A 17,056-nucleotide genomic window follows, 5' to 3' on the forward strand; every position below is an offset into this window, starting at 1 on the left:
CTCCTACACACAGGAGGCTACTGAAATAGAAGCATTTGAATGCAAACTTGCAATATTGACAAATGACAGATATTCTGTATATGGCTGTGGTTGCCATATTATAATATCTAGGACCCTGCAGGTGTTTCTGCTTCTAAATAGAGTCTGTAGGAACTGAGAATAAAATCTGCTTTCATAGAAAGTGCAGTGGTGCATTGCTGTCTCAGAGCTGCATTTGGCCTGTGCATAGTTATTCTGAACACGGGTTTTCTGTTAATTCAGTGAAGTTTATACATAGAAGAAAATGCAGTATTACGGTTTAATCTGAAGTAGCAGCAAATAGTCTGCCTGGTCTTGTGCTGTACTGAAGTACTACTCCGCACCCAAATTTAGCATGAAACTATAGTATCACAGCTGGCAGGCACTCTGCTTCTGAATTCTGCTGGTGGTTTAGGAGGGATGTAGTTGCTAGCTTGTCTCTTTCTTCAGGTTAAGTGTAGAGAGTGCTTTCCTCCTTGTTGTAGTACTACTGTAAGTCTCTCTATTTAGCACAATATTTTTCAAATCAGTGTAAAGGTATTATGGTGCTTATTTCTGAGGTATGTTTGTTTTCTCTGTTGAGTTCATATAGTATTTATTATCATTAGCCAGAAAGCTTTATGTGTTTGTTCAAGACATACTCATTATTCTTGAGTAATGCAACAGTAAAGGAGTTATGCAGCTCATCTAGACCCATGAGAAGCAAGCCTTTGTTCCATAACTCCATCATATATTTTGTGCGTCATAATATGATGCTTGTAAATAATTAGGAAAGGTATTGATGCATTCTTCAGGAGGAAGGTTGGGGAAGAGCCAGATGCCTTATAAAGCTTTTGAAGAGATGCATTCAAAAGTAAATAAAATGACTATGCATGAATGACTATTGTGTTAGTAATTGTACTTTAATTTCATTTGATTAATGAAAAATAATGTCCAGGCTGGTACAGGAATTGCCTCAGATAATCTGCTGGATTTGGACACTGAATACCGGGGACTGTCTTGGAGGTAAGCCTTCAGCCAAGGTGATGAGGAGGTGTGTATTCTCTCCTGTAAAGAATATTATTCTCTTCCATATGTTTTGGGGCTTTCAGCTGTCAGAAATTTGGGGGAAAAAAAGTTGCTTCTTGGGCTAGCATTTCTTCTGAAGATGTATCAAGATCCAGGATTTCTCATAAGGGTGACTTCACAGAAAATGTTTTCAGCAATGGATTTTAAGCTAGCCTTTTGCCTTTTCATATTCTTTCATCTTTGGCTGCTTGTGACAATTTGTATTTTTATAGTGGGATGGCAAGTCAGAAATCTACAAAACCAGAGAAAAATCACTGGAACAAACAAGTCAGAACTGGTTGGTTTTGGGACTTCCTCTCAAAGTTTCTGAACTTCTTGTAGCACCATGGAAAACTGTTTAACCACACAGCTTTTACCACATGCAGCACACAGTCACAAAAGTCTATAATTTTTTGGTGTGATGATGTAACTCAGTTGACATTGACTGAAGCAGTTCTTTGCTGTCCTAATGTCCCTCCATAAGCTGGAGTGCGGTCTCAGTGTGTCCCACCAACTGAAAAGCTGGAGAGAACGTACCCCTGTGCAGGAAGCAGGGGAAGAGAATGAGGAGCTGTTGCTACAGCTCTCTTGTCACCCAGGGGCTGGCTGTTTGGTGCTGCCTTAGAGTGGTTTAACAAGGCTGGAACTGGCCTCAAAGACAGCCTTCTTATCTGCAGTACTTTAGAGCTTGATCATTTGAGTATGTAGCTGTCTCAGGCATTTTTCTGCCATTTCATAATGATTGACTATACCCCTGTATAGCTGCAAGATCACTAAATCCATCTGAAAAACATCTTTACCACTGAAACCTCAGCCGTTCTCCCCAGTAGCATTTCCAATTCTATACTCTCCATGTCAACTGATAGATTGATAGTTACCAAATTAATCACGCTTTTCTTTTTCTCATGATGTGTGGTAGGTTTTTACTTTGCTTAGTGTCCAGCTAAGAGATGAGTAACTGGGATTTCTTTCTCATTTTAGTATTGGAGGAGATGCATCATTAGAGAATGTGACAACTCTACCTAGTAAGTAAATTCTTTGCTTGATCTAATTGGCAAGAATTGAGAGGGGATGGGCAGATTCCTGATATGTTTACAGAGAGCTCTTAATTATCTCAAAGCTGGTTTAGAGTAATTAACAAGAACTGCCTTTCAAAGAAACAACAACCTAGAGTAAAGAATAAAAATTTGACTTCATCAGTGAAGCTGAGAAGCAGTTAGAAATTCCCTTCCAATCTTTTCCGTCTCCCTTCTCAACTGCTTGTTGAGTGTTATTTGAATTTCTAAATAAGCTTGCTATGTCCATGCTTGTGGTGCAATTAACATTTGCTTTTAATAAATATTCTATCACAGCTTTTTCCAAGAAGAGGTGTTTGCATAGACTAAGCCTCTTTGGTAAATAAAGCTGACTACTCGTGCATGTAACCTGAGGGGAATCACTTTAACTTTCTATTCACTGAAACATGCAACTTGTCATAGCTCAGTCTATTGTTAATGCAAAGCCACTCGAATTTCAGTTTGGTTCAGCTGTAATATTAAACTTCTATTTGAAGAGGGCTAGTAAACTGTCCTTCTGTGTGTTGCCCGTTATTATAAGCAAAGTTTAATAAGAATATAATTAGAATAAGCAATTAATTGATTAACTGGATGCTATTACATTTGACAAAGCCATCATTAAAATGTGGCTAAATTCAGTCTTCAAGATTAAGGTAGCTTTTATATTTTAAGATGTGGCCATTTTCACTCTCAGATGCAAATTACTCTGTCAACTTCCTTTTGGAAACTTCTGTAGAGGTTATTGAGAATGTGGTGGGATTTCATTAGAACCATGCATGTGAGGCTTTCTTCATATTTGTCAGTAGCGTGAGATTTTGCACAGTCATGAAGCTGACCCAGATTCTGTACTGAAAGTGAGCTTCTGCTGGGCTGAAGCCCCCCTTCTGACTCACTTCACCGAGTCAGCATCATATGACTGAGGATTTTATTTGAGCCTTTAACCACTTGAAGTGCTAAGGCTTGGACAACTGGCCCAAGCCAGAGTTGACCTATAGATGAATCCTGTATATTTTATAACTGATAACCATTGTTCTAGTAGGTATTTTACTAAGTTATAACAACCCACTTATACTGATGTAAAAAGTGCTGAATCATTGAAATACTGAAGCCAGAACAACAGGCCCCAAGCCGAAGCTGCTAACTTAGTCTGTAATCATTAACAAAGTATGGAAGCTCGCTAGTGAAAGATGCGGCTTAGACAAAATATAATCACTAGTGAGGAGAGAATGTGTCCGACTTCCCTTGTTTAGCCTTGTTCAAGGCTGAGAACCCAAGTATCGGCCTTGTTAGAAACTCCCTTGGTTTCCCCCCTGAGCCCTGACCAGGCTTTGGGTGGAATCCAAAGGAGAATGAAACCAGACATTTTCCCCTCAAAACAAATGTGTAAGCTATCCTGGCTTGTCGATCTCTGGTATATAAGGCTGGACCTGCTCACAGTGACTTTGGCAGCCTCACCTACGGGTGGTTACACCGCGTAGGATTTCCCACTTGCCGGGACAGGCTCTCCAAACCCTCGCTGTAACCGGGGCTCCCCAGCGACTGTGGGTCTTGGTGATGGTAAAGTATGCAAGTGGTGATGTATTTATCTCTATTCTCTCTCTCTCATGTAGTAATGATTCGATGCATTACCCTGTATTTTCCTGTTTGTTGCTTTAGGTGCACTCTTCTGCTTTTTCTTACTTCATGCTTTCTGTATTACACTGTTACATTGGTTATCACCAGTAAAAGGTGCCTACTCTTTTCACTCTGGTGTCTGGGTTTAATTGGTATCCTTAATTGCAAAACATCACTACAACATGAGAGATAACTGCACACAGTAGTCCTCAGTTCTGTTCATCTTATCTGCCAGTGGTAGTGGAGGGCACAGCAAGCACGCTACTCTCTGAGTCGCTGCCAGCCGGTGAGCCCTCTCGCCACTGCATGGTGGATGCACCTAGTTGACTGGAGGCTGCAGCAGCTGTGCTGTGCTCTCAGAGAGCAAAACTGTGGCAATACTGATGAGTGCTAGTCCCTGTAGGTAGGGAGCAGATGGAGGCATTTTCCCTTCATTGACATCTTTCTTTTTCAGACATCTTTCGTGAGTTCAATGTTATGGTCATGGGCTATTCGACTGGCACAGGGAGTGAGAATGATTCGAATGCATTCCTTAACCAGGCAGTTCCTGGAGCACAGGCTGAGTATGTAGCTTTTTGTTTTTCATTTGCAGGTGACGGATGCTTCATCTAATTTCCTCTCAGCTGTCTCACGTGCTGTCACAACTTGCTCTGAACAGCAAATAAAACCAGTCTAGTTAGAGTTGAAAATTGGTTCAAAGCATGTTAAATGTATGGACTTCTTTCATAGCTGAACTTTCAAATGAACCCAATAGTCCAGGTTATGAAATTCACAAGCAAGAAACTGCCAGAGACTGTTTGGTCTTGGTTTCTACCCTTCCTCTTCAACATCTATTAATTTATCTATTTATCTGTCAATAAATCCCTGAGAACATGGATATTTTCAGAAAATGAGCATGTAGTGGACTGGTAAAGAGACACTAGGAGAAAAACTAGAGTAAATCTTCCATAATTCTGGCCTCAGGCTTCTGGATAAACAAGTAAAAGTGGTCAAGAGAAAGGGAAAAACTAGCCACAGTCTGGAATCTGAAGAAAGGAGAATTGCTGATGGTCATATATGAGTTCTTGTGCATTGCAGACCTGATGCAGTTGCAGCCAGTTCTGCCAATATAATAAGAATTGTAATGTTTTGTAGACATCTGAATTTGGCTCTTTGCTTTTAGTCACACCTAGGAGGCTGCATGAGTTGGGCTTTGTTATTCTGCTTATCCTAGAAATCCCTGGCTTCTTATTAAAAGAATCAGTGCTGTTTAATTAACAAAACAGATGGCTGCTGGAATTCAGTCATAGTTTGGGCACAGGTTCTGACAGACCATGCCTGGATTTGACATTGTTAGTTGATATTACCCAGACCTTAATTTGGTTGGTTGGTTAGAAAGTAAGAGAAGTTCTTCTTTAAAGAGGTCTTACTTGTAAGTGAAGTTCAGAAATTTAGGTGTATCTAAGCAAAGATCGTTAGGATTTAGCAGGTATTTTTATTGCCCTTCTGTAGGCCTTGAGTAACTTCTGACTCGTACTAACAACCTCAGTAAGTGCTTGGATTTCCTCAGAGAAATAACCTGCTAGATGCCCTGATGTATCCTACAGCTCCCTCCATACCTGAGAGAAGGGATTTTGTTTCCTAGTGATGACTGAACATACCTGTGTATGTCAGTGAAACACATGCAAGGACTATGGTTCTGATTCAGCCATACATGAGAATTTATTAACATCTATATGTGGCATATATCCAGATCAGCTTCAGCTTTTTCTTGTTATAGAAAATAATGAGATAGGTCTTGTATTTTGTATCATTTAAATCCTAAACAGGTTTTTTGGAGTGGTAGAAGGACTTGAAATGGGATACACAACCTCTTAAGTCACCAATATGACTTAAAGCAGTTTGTATCAGTAGCAACCGAGGCATTACTATTAAATAGCTATTTGTTAGCTGTATGAAATGAGTTGATGGATGTTAGTCTAATGAAAAATTGTCTATTTTGTCTACATCAATTAGTCTTCTCTCTTACCATGCAAGCAGCTGGACTGCATAAACATGATGAAGTGGAGCTATCCATGTTCTGCAAACGTATTTTGTAAACTTTCAGCAAGGAGATGCAGACAACAATTGTCCCAGATTGCTGCTAGTCTTCTGTTGTTTCCTTGTTTTGTAACTCTCTGTAGAAAGGTGCACAAAAGTGAAGTCCTGTAAACTACTACACTAATATCCCTGAACTTTGAAATGCTTCTTTTGGAGTTCTGTTCTGTCACATCGTGGGTCTTGATGCATCTGAGAATATGAATGCATCCTACTTAAGTGTAGAAATGTATCGCAGCATAAGGGAATGTTTCTCCTGCCTTTGTATTTGACCCTGATGATACAATCCAGCATTTGTTCTTCATCTGCCAAAATACCCATTTTCCTGTGATTCAGAGGGCAAAAATAGTCCACCAGCTAATGCTGGTATTTCAGAATTGTTACCTGGCCTGCCTCACTTTTGGGTACTAATCTGGAAACCACTTTCCAGAGGTGCTGGGGCCTTTCTGAAATTGCATAGATCTGCACCCTTACCAGCTTTTGGAAACCATATGTAAGGGTTTCTTAAAATGAAATTAGTGGCTGCTTCAAAGAGCTCTTTAGTGAACTTGATGGCAATGTAGCAATGTGGGTCCCATTCAGCAAAACATTCCTAAGCCTATGGACATTCATTGCCAAAGTGCTTATGTACATACTGGAGTTAAGGATAGATCCGAAGCATGTCACTGAAGCAGAGCTTGGCTGAGATCTCAGACTTCATGTGGAAAAAGGGAGGTTAAGAATTTAAGATTGAGAGAACAGGTGATAGGAACTGTGAATATCTGTATTTCCCATTAGCAAACTGTTTCTGTTGATCAGGATCTGAATTTGGTGGAGACTGCAGTTCAACAATGGGTGATTGCTGGCACTGCTTCATTCAAGATGTTGTTAGATTTTACTGACTGTGTAGGCTCAGGATGCATCAGCACTTCAGTGACTGCATGAGAAATTGAAGGTGTGGTGGACTGTCAGCTCAATAAGTGGTGTTTTCCTCTGGATCAATACTGAAGTCAATGATCTAGCCTAGGGGGTTCCACAGTAAGAACAGAAGGAAATTGTGACCACTTGTGGCTTGTGATAGCTTTGACATATAAGTAAGTAAGTTATGACATTGAACAAGGGTAACAGTGAACAGAACTATCAGATGCAGGCAGCGTCTATGTTACAAGTAGATGTATGACGATGCTCATTCTCCAATAAATACTCAGGTTAGTGTTAGATCAGCATTCAGTTGGAGGAGGGTGGTGAGATAACTCCTGTTCCTACAGTAAACACAGCAGTGCAAAGGAGAGCTAAACTCTGGTTGCCATACAAACCAAGTGTCAGGCTTATTAATGTCAGCTGATGTGCTTCCAGAAATGATAAACAGTCAGTGAAGTGTTTCTAACAACTACAGAGTTGCCTGGAAGGCCAAAGCATTCCAACCACATTCTCTTTTTCTATGCATATTTGAGGATCAATGTGTCAGGGCAGTCAAACAACTTTGAAGTGTTCAGCCTAGGTATCTCCAAATTCATGGCAGTTTATATACATACACACACGTATATATCTATATATGTATGTGTATATAAACAAAAGAGAAAGAGAGTGCTCTCTTTAGCTATTGGAAAACAGCAAGGCTGTCGTCTTAACCTGTCTGAGTAACTTTGAAAGTTACTTGGATTTTACCTCTGGAAAGGTATTGTGCACAGACCTGTTTTACACAATTGAAAATTAAGTATTAGCTCTGGGTGCAGGCTATAGAAATGAGTGACATGTACACAGTGACCTTTAAAACACTTCAGCTTTGTAGGGGAGTGAGTTGTAGTGTATCACTCAAGGGGTCTGTTAATTATCGGGACTTGGAATTCCCTTGTTGTTTTAGTCCACAAAGAATAGATTGGTAGCAGGCCATCTGCTTACAAGCATGTAGCTGTGTCTGGCTTTTCAGCTGTTTTAGGTGCTGAGTGTCCTGTAATAGAAGCTAAACTTACAGTTCCAGACTAATTACTGAACTTTAAAGTCAGTATTCAAGTTCAACTTGATGTTGACTTTCCACAAAGATATAAACCTGTAATTTGATCATGGTAACATGAGGATTGTACTGTCTCCTCACTCAACCCTTCAGATACCTTAAATCAAGTTGTCAGATATATCAAGAGTGTTAATGTTGATCTCTCCATAAGGGTGTTTCTTTCACTCACTTGTCCTTCTTCACAGGCACTTACCAGCCCAAGCAACAAATCTCCTGAGACTAATGAAAACTGACCCTGTAAGTTGTCTGTTACTCCTTAAAACTTACAGCATGAAAAGAAACAGGTGTTGCATCACGTGATAGATATTCCTGCAGCAATACTATGTGCATATCACAGTGTCAAAGAAATTCAGATTCATTATTTTCTTCTTTATTGCACAGAGAATTGACATCAATGCTGACTGGAAGCTCATAACGGTGAATATTGGAAGCAACGATCTGTGCAACTATTGCAAAGACCCTGTGAGTAGTAGAACTGGTTAACTGAAACTGTAGTAGGACTGTGATGTCAGTGTAAGAACATGTCAAAGGAAATCCATGGATCCTTAGAGCCTTCACAGAGATACGTGCTGCTGTATGTTTTGATGGTGGTTGCTGCTGACAGTGCCATGATATAAAAACAGTTACCAGCAACAGAGTAGAATGGTTGTATTCCCTCTGTCTTACTCCAGAATAAGAACCACTGTCTTTGCTACTGTCTTTTCACCATGAGCAAGAAGTGGAAGGGAAGTAAAGCTTCACTCCTCTGATGTGGTAACTGCTGTACTGCTAGCACAGCCTCTTTAGACATCCAAAAAAGAATTAAACTGCTTTGAACTAGCACTAGTCCAATCCTACAATTGTCATCACCCCATAACTCACAGGGTAAGAAGATGCTAGGAACAGGTGAGGTATGTATGGGGGAAGTTGATGCAGTGCTCAGTATCATTTGAATTTTATGCTTCTCTGGATTATGGAGAAGCCTTTAGGGCTGCCATAAGGAGATCATGGGAGTTGAGTAGGCAGGTGGCAGGGATAGGCCACTTTTCTCTGTTAGCTCTTATTCTCTTGCCTTTAATATGCTGACTTCTTGTGAGCATTTCAGTTTTCCTGTAACCCCTTATGCTTGAGAAATTTGCTGCTTCTGCAGGAGCCTCGCTAGGGATCTTTGCTGTTGCTGCCAAGTTTTATAGCTTTATTTATAGTTATGACCTTGGCTAGCAAAGATTTCACCTAATTTTACAAGAGCTTATCAGCTGGCTGTGAGCGTGCCTATGGCTGCTTGGTATATGCTCTTCAGCATGCATTCAGTTGAGATTCCTTCCTGCATCTTTACATGAAGTATCCGGTGGATTTGGGTTAAATATACTGCTACTCAACAAGGTTTATTTTATATCAAAAATTTCACCAAGTCTTTCTACATTTTAGATTAATTGATATGATTAATATCCCTGATCTCTAGAAAGAAGCAAAAACATTATATAGACCACAGTTTTGTGTGGCAGAAAAGGAAGTTAATTAATGTGATTCTCCAGCCTCCCAACCAAAGCGTCTTGTGTCTGCATTTAGCAATAATCTCTTCTCTTCTGTTTCTATCAGGATCACTACTCAGCTGTGAATTTTATCAGAAGGATACAAGAAACTCTTGATATTCTGCACAAGCAGGCAAGTGCTGTGAAATTGTCCTTGCATTCTAGCTCGTACTTGTACATGACTGACTGGTGCTAGCTCTTCTGTTTGTTTGATGTTTGGTTGAGGTTTTTTTCCATTCTGGAAAAAACATATTCCATTGACTTCTACAAAAGCATTTCCTTTTGTCTTGTCTCTCTGAGAGTAGTGAGATGCAGTGTGAAATGACAGTAACACTGGAACGTGGTATTGGAAAAGAATCAAAAGCTGAGTTGGAGGAGTTTGGTGGGGACTTTTGTTGCCTTTTTTTTTTTTTCCTTCCAACAATGAAGGGAGGGGAGGCGTGTCAAATGGCTGGGCTCTGGGGTAAAATAAATGCACTGTGGGCTGTGTAACCTGTTCCTTCTAAGCTAAAACCTGACTTACCTTTCAGGTTCCGAAGGCTCTGGTGAGCCTGGTTGAAGTGATAGACCTCCTTCCTCTGAGACAGTTGTTTGTGGACACTCAAGTTCAGTGCCCCACTTACATGGCAGAGTAAGGCTTGTTTGACTTCCTTTTGTACGTGAATTTACTGTCCATGATGATACAGCATGTTCTATTCCACGCTTCTCTCATCATCTGAACTGATGTTCAAAGGTAGCACTACAGTCCTATGGACACCACGTGCAGTGCTGACATCACTCTGCCTCATAATGTTGCCTTCTCTTGGCTTTGACCTAAGCGTTTTGTCAAAGGACCAGTGTGTTTAGTCCATGTCTAGAACTGTAAGGTTTCCTGTGATACGTAATGTACACCTCACTGAGCTTGGGTTAAAGTTACTGTTACAGGGCTCCTCAAGGTGGTGTTGAAGTCCATAAGCATTTGGATTTTCAGGTCTTTTAAGGGAATGTGAAGTATTTGCAGAGTAGACAGGTTTCTCCTGTTTCAGAGACTTTATTGCAATGGGCAATTTGCATTCTTTTCTGACCCTCCAGACAGGGACAAATTCCATGTCTTGGGAATGAAAATGGAATTGTTGATTGGAAAGGTATGAGCTCAGAGCTAATGCAGCCAGTAGATTTCAAAGATCTGATTTCTAGTTCCAGAGGGACTGACATGCACCTCTGTCAGACTGCAGGGCCTTTCAAGGCCAGTGGATGGGACAAACCGTCATAGTACAGTGTACATCACTTTGATATACCTGGGGGTGAAACCAAAATTATTTAGAGTAGTATAATTCCTGTGAGGCAGAAAATAAGACTAAGTGTTGAAATGATGAACAATGGCAAGGACGATGAGACATTTTCACAGAAACACGACTGTACAGAATTCCTTGTTACTCCCATGTCATGAGGGCATTGGGTGGCAAGTGGTGACTTCTGCATTCTCAGATCCCTAACTCTCTTTATTCCTGTTTTCACCTCTAACCTCTCGCACAGTCATCTGTGTAGCTGTGTTCTCACAGGAGAAGAAAACTCAACAAATTTAACGATGGTGAGGGAAGCCACCAGAGCTTACCAGGTATGTTTATCAAGAGTGGTGCAGTTACTTTATTTTCAGTTGAGGTGACCTCTTGATTACGAAGAAACATATCATAGCAATATTTTACCGAATGGGCTGTATGAGCGAAGCAGGAGGTAATTTGATGCTACCCAAAACACCATATGACCAAAAGCAGCAGCAAAGCTCTTCAGAAAAATTTTGCTCTCTTTGGCTATTAGAAAACAGCAAGGCTGTTTTGGATAGGTGGGAGTTCAGTCACCAAAATCCTGTCCTCCACAGACAGTTTGAGTATTGTGTTCCAGCTTTCTCAGCCACCTTGAAAAGCTCACCTTTTGCCAATATCTGCAGCTATTTCAGTTAAGAAGTAAAAGCTTCCTTCTGATTCTTGGGCTCAGAAAACAAAACAAAACAAAAACACCTAGTTATGATGCACAGATGTTGATGGATTATTGGTGGTCATTTTTTTATTTCTTGCAGCTTGGCATTCAGAGATTAATGCAGTCTGGCAGATATGATACCCATGAAAATTTCACAGTGGTCATCCAGCCTTTCCTCCAAAATCTCAAAATTCCTTTTGGTCAGGTATGGTCTAAAAAGACTTCAGCATGCAGAGGATTATGAGTGTGTATCTAATGCATAGAGACTATATGCAAAATAGTTTCAGCTTCTTATTAGAACTTGATTCTTTTTGGTATAGTACATCAGATTTCTTCATATAGTTAGTAGTTCTTTCTTTTACATCTTGTGCTACCCATATGAATTACTGTTTTGGAAAATTAATCAAAACCTGAATTAAGAGGTTGGTTTGTGTATTTTCTCAAGGGTACATAAATATTTTCTTTCTGAAAATATAACATGATTAATAAAAGACAGATATTAAGTTACAGTTCTTAAACATCTTTGCATTGCTCACTGGGGACTACAGCATCACCTCCTCTTCATGTCCCATAACTCATTCTTCTCTGTCTGACGGAAAGAGAAGTTTACATGTGATCTGGTGGAAGTAGTAGTTTTATATAGTGAGCCTTTTTTCCTGTTATTGGCAATTATATCTCAGTACCTTGAATAGTAAGTTCTAGTATACTATAAATCTAGGAAACGACCCAAATCTTCTCTGAAACAAAACCTTTATTTTCATGTGCATCTGCGCTTCCTTATCTCACCTGGAACTAAGAGAAAATGGGGCAAAATATTGAGCAGGGATTACTCTGGTGTAATTGAACTAGAGTGATCCTGAAAACGGTGGCAATAGTTAGTGATAAGTTTGAAAAGTTAAGATGCTGCTACAGAAAAATTTGGAAAACTGGCTGAAAGTTTCCCAGGAAAAACAGGCTTTGATTTGGGGGGAGGGGGGTTGTTTGGTTAGTTTTGGGGTTTGTTTCTGAAGTTGGTTCCCATGAAAAGTTATCACTAGGGGTTTTGGTACTGAGGTAGGGAACACAGAAATAAAAACAAAAGCAGCAAAATATTTCTGAACTTTTTTATAGCCTCACATGCATTAGTTCAGATTTTAGGAAAGCTCAGGATGCTGTTTTTATTTCTTATCTCACACAACATTCAGATGTTCCTGAACTGAAAATTCTGCCTCTAAACTTGGCAAAAGATCAGATATAGATGCAGATTTTGGTAGTAGTTCTCTAATAAGCTGGCCCAAACACACTGAATCAAAACCTGCTCAAGTTTTGAGGAAGGACTGCTCTAACCAAGAAAATGTTGTTTCGGTCATCTGCAACCTAAACTCTTACTCATCTCAATACTCACATGAAAGCCCAGATATCTAAATTTCCTCACTCCGTTTCCTTCAGATGCTCCAGTACCTGTATTAAACTACAGCTTTGCTTGGAAAGGAGACTGTACTGGTGTACAAGCTGATCTACTGGAAGGTGTCCCTCCCCATGACAGTGCTGTTGGAACTAGATGATCTTTAAGGTTTCTTCCAACACAAATCATTCTATGATCTACCCTTGGATGCATGTAAGCATCTCTAGTTAAATATTTCTAGTAGCTCATGGACCTGCTGAAGTACACTTTGTATCACCAGGTAATCATGGAAGTTACCACATTGGAGCAGCAAGATCAAGTAGCATGAACCTCCTCTTACAGTCTCTGATTTGGCCTCAGCAACCCCAAGTTGGAGCTGTGTGGATTCTTCTGCTCTCAGATGTCTTTTACACTTTTGTTTGTAGGATGGGCATCCAGATGTCTCCTACTTTTCACCCGACTGCTTCCATCCAAGCCAGAAAGGCCATTCTCAGCTTGCCAAGGCTCTCTGGAATGCTATGGTATGGTGACAGGCTCTGCATATAATATGGTCTTTACCTAGATCTGACTACTAATAAAATAATCTCTGTAATAAACATTTCAGTGAAGGCCTGGATAATGCAGGACCTTGTGTGTGTTTCTTCTTTACTAGGCAGATACCCTCAAATTTCTGGCACCACTCTCAGCCTAGAATCTCTTGCTCCTTAAAGTGTGTGGGGAGGAGAGGGGTGCTGTAAGTGCATGATCACAGTTATTTGTGATTTCAGCTGACCAACTTCAAGTCTGCTTCACCCGTTCTCACAAAAGGCAGGACAGTATTCAGTGAGGATGATGTTCCTATGAGCTGATGTGGGAAACTACCAAATAAAGGATTGTAACTGCATACATCAGTTTAAATGGATTGCTTAGAAGTTTGTTCTAAATCCATGTGTTGTGAATGTCTCGTTAGGAAATAAAGGGGCTTTAATTCAGTTTAGTTTTACTACCTTTGGAAACAAGTAAAGCTCAATAAAAATGTGTCATTAAAAGCTGCTTAAGCACAATCATTTTACTTAGCATTGCAGTGCAGTAGCAGTACGCATGCAGTCAGAGGCGGTATCTCAGATCCTGAATAGTAACTTCTATATACTTTAGGGTAATGTCTTAATGGCTGACATGATTGCTTGCAGTCATCAAGCAGTACCTCTAATTAAATTTGGTTTAATCTTTTATGCATAAACAGCCTTTTGTTGGAGATGCCATCGTGCAGCTTAGCTATAAAAATCGAGGGACGCTTAGTGTCTTGTCTTTTATGCAAGAGAAGAGAGTTTATGACCTTGCCTTCTGGCAAAATTCCAAGGTACTTCATGTGCCTGCCAAAATCCTCCAGGAGTTTAAACTGATCCAGTGTAGCTTTCAACTTCCCATTTTAAGCTTCTTTCTAGAGTTGCTGTTTTGTTATGCAGTTGCCATGTTCCTTCTGAGAAGTAGATGCATTTCAGCCTTGGGTAAATCAAGATCTGTAAATACAGGCAGCTATATATAAATTTGAAAGGTATATTTCACTTCTTTGGATTAGAATTTTTATACAAGTGTAAGATGAGCCAACATGGTTACAAAATAGGGGATTTTGTCTATCTTTCTAGTTACAGCCTGTAGACCAGAAAGCTGACTCATTTGATTTCATGGCTGACATTGTCCTCGACTGTCCAACCCAGGTAAATATTACCCATGTTGTGGAAGCTGGGTATCAGCTGGCTGTATGTGCTTGTGCTTGCTGCAGAGAGCAGGGGTTTGGTATGTCTGAAAAAAGTTTACTGAAAATTTTTGTTCTCTGCTTACCTCTGAATGACCAGGTGCTCTCATATACCTGCTCTGGTGTCCCTTGGCCTTTTACTGTGCCATGAATACTGACTGATAACATGGTGATTTGTGTGTTTTCAGTTGTAGCAGATGTGCTTTGTTATGTTTGTGAAGTACAGAGGCAGCTTAAGCAGCAAAGAGAATATGCTGCATTAACTTTCCCATCAGAATCAATGGGATTTGGGCACCACAGTGGCTATGAAAACCCCCAGTTTCTGTTATCTCTTAAATTAGTGGCAAGTAGGTTTTCCTGGTCTGATCCATAATAGGGATACTTCAGATTCTTTGGAAGCTGCTTCTACAGTTATAAACCAAACTGCTGAACTTGCAGTACAGTTGCTAGGTATCAGCACGTGAACATGACCACTGCAGTCAGCAGCAACTGCTCCCTTTCTTCAGCAGTTTCAACAAGGATGCCAAAGAACTGAACAGACCAGGTAACTGAGTTGTACTTTCAGTTCTGGAGACAGTCCTTCAAGTCATAGGGGAGGATTTTGTCCATATTGTGTGTCCATTCTTTCAGAAAAAGACAATCTGCTGAGTTATTAATCAACGTATTTCAAAAGTCCTCAGATTCACTGAAATTGATCCTACTTCCTTTTACCCAGTATTCTTTCCAGGAAGCTTAAATTAACTTAGAAACTTCTTCAGTGCCAAATAATGTGGATTTTGAACTTCCTTCCCTTCATCCACTCCTATTCAAAGACGATGCTTTTGAGAAGTAGGCTTAGAAAAGTTCTATGTCCCTTGCAAAGCATATAGGTTCATTGTTTTCAGAAATGGTAAGCACACAGTGCTTTGAAAAAGTCATTGGTAGAAGTGCCAGTAGCTTTCCCTGCTCAGAAATCTCTGAGGTAAAGACTGTGAAACAGTTCTATGAAGGAATAAACAGTCTGCTTCTGGGGGATTTCTCCTTCTGTGTTACTAAAGGAAGTAGTAAATTATTTCAAATTGACACCCACAAATTCTATTTATTCCCGGTTTCTCACTACAGTTTTAAAATCCTACTTCAGGTAGTCATTTCTATGAAAATATCAGGTGTGCCAGACTGTAAGGGCCCAACAAGCCAAGGAAAATTACTTGTATCGAGGCAACTTGAAGTAGGATAAAACCCTGCAAATAACAGTGGGTCTTCTGATCAATTTAATATGCCTTCTGATTTTAATGCTTTGTAAGACCTCCTCATACAGATACTGGAATTGCTCTTAATTGAGATAAGTGGTCATCCCAGTGAAATTTTTTCAGCCTATACAATGTGCTTGTCTTCCCAAATGCATGTTGCATTAGTAGGGAACAAAAATAACCATTCAATTTATACAGTCTCTCTTGGAGGGAAGAGTGATCCTTTCAGTAACCAATTTTTCCATCTCCTCTCTGCTGATGCAGGAATATCTGCCCAGGTTTCTCTAGACTTTACATCAGTGTCTTTTGAAAAAGACTAAACATCTAAAAAAATCTAAATAATTTGTGGAAAGTTAGGAGAGGGAAATGTTAAACTGCGATTGAGATCTGGCATATGTCATTTTTGCCATAAGGTGCTAAACACAAATCTTGCTCCTTCCTTAAAATTTTGAAGTATGGTTTCAAAATTCAGATCGCCATTTTGCAGCTTAGGCAATTAATTTCTTGGTAATATGGTATCTTGCTATCACTTGCTATGGTCTGTGCCGTGTGTTTATTGCCTGTTTTCTCTTACTTTTGTATTCCTCTTTCTCCAGAACAAACCATTCCTGGGAACATACAAGAACAGCAACTACACACACCCACCTGTGGAGCCCACTAACCAGCCAGTAGAGGTAATTGTTGCATTTCTGCTGCATTTTAGGCAAACTCTGCAAAGCTGTATCTGGTGGCTGTTCACACATTATCCTGAATTTGTAGGTGAGATAGACTATTACCAGTTTTCAGAAAGGGAAGTCTATCTTGCATTGCATCTTTTCCTGCATAAACAAATGTTAAACTCTTCTTTCCCTAAAAGCCATCAAAATGAACTCTCTTAATTGGTGCAATTGTATCAAAACTGCTCAACAGTAAATCACCAGGGATGCATCATTAATTCAGATTGCAAGTTCCTCACAATAGGGAGAAGATAACTTAGAACCTTGAGCCCCCAAATGATCTGAGGAGGGTTTATATATTCTCTTCTTGAGACACTGTACTTCCATGTACTCAAGTAAGGTTAACCTGTAGAGGGCAGTCACCTTTACATATCGGCTATGCAGCCAGCTACAGAGGTGATGGGAATCGGTTTTCAAAAGGATTCACTTTCTACCATGACTGAGCAACTACCACTAGGTAGACTAAACAAACTGTAGAAACAAACTTTGTGTAGGACTTGTAGAAAGAGGCAGTTATTTGCTCTTGACAAGTGACTGTAAGCATGCAGACTAAGTGTGGTTGGAGAGGGCAGTCAAAATGGGCTGGGCTAGTTCGCATACTGGGGGTCCTCATTCCTAGCCAAATTATGAAACTCCCTGTGTGCCTTCAGGATTACAAAAAGCATTAGCTGTTATTGTTTCAGCAAGCTGTAGTTTGCAATATTGTAATGGGATTTTCATCT

At 40.0% G+C, this 17,056-nt stretch overlaps 1 protein-coding gene across 1 annotated transcript in view; it reads left to right on the plus strand.

Moving 5' to 3' along the window:
- Nucleotides 1-17,056, plus strand: part of PLB1 (phospholipase B1) — an 81,868-nt gene that overhangs the window by 44,312 nt on the left and 20,500 nt on the right. Inside the window, exons 33-44 of the mRNA XM_074897062.1 lie at nt 956-1,023; nt 2,047-2,090; nt 4,189-4,297; nt 7,989-8,040; nt 8,185-8,265; nt 9,382-9,447; nt 9,845-9,945; nt 10,830-10,911; nt 11,371-11,475; nt 13,080-13,175; nt 14,280-14,351; nt 16,215-16,292. Of these exons, the coding sequence (XP_074753163.1) occupies nt 956-1,023; nt 2,047-2,090; nt 4,189-4,297; nt 7,989-8,040; nt 8,185-8,265; nt 9,382-9,447; nt 9,845-9,945; nt 10,830-10,911; nt 11,371-11,475; nt 13,080-13,175; nt 14,280-14,351; nt 16,215-16,292 (954 nt within the window). The remainder of the gene's footprint in view (nt 1-955; nt 1,024-2,046; nt 2,091-4,188; nt 4,298-7,988; nt 8,041-8,184; nt 8,266-9,381; nt 9,448-9,844; nt 9,946-10,829; nt 10,912-11,370; nt 11,476-13,079; nt 13,176-14,279; nt 14,352-16,214; nt 16,293-17,056) is intronic.

This window comes from Athene noctua, chromosome 1 (genome assembly GCF_965140245.1).
Source record: "Athene noctua chromosome 1, bAthNoc1.hap1.1, whole genome shotgun sequence".
NCBI classification, from domain to species: domain Eukaryota; kingdom Metazoa; phylum Chordata; class Aves; order Strigiformes; family Strigidae; genus Athene; species Athene noctua.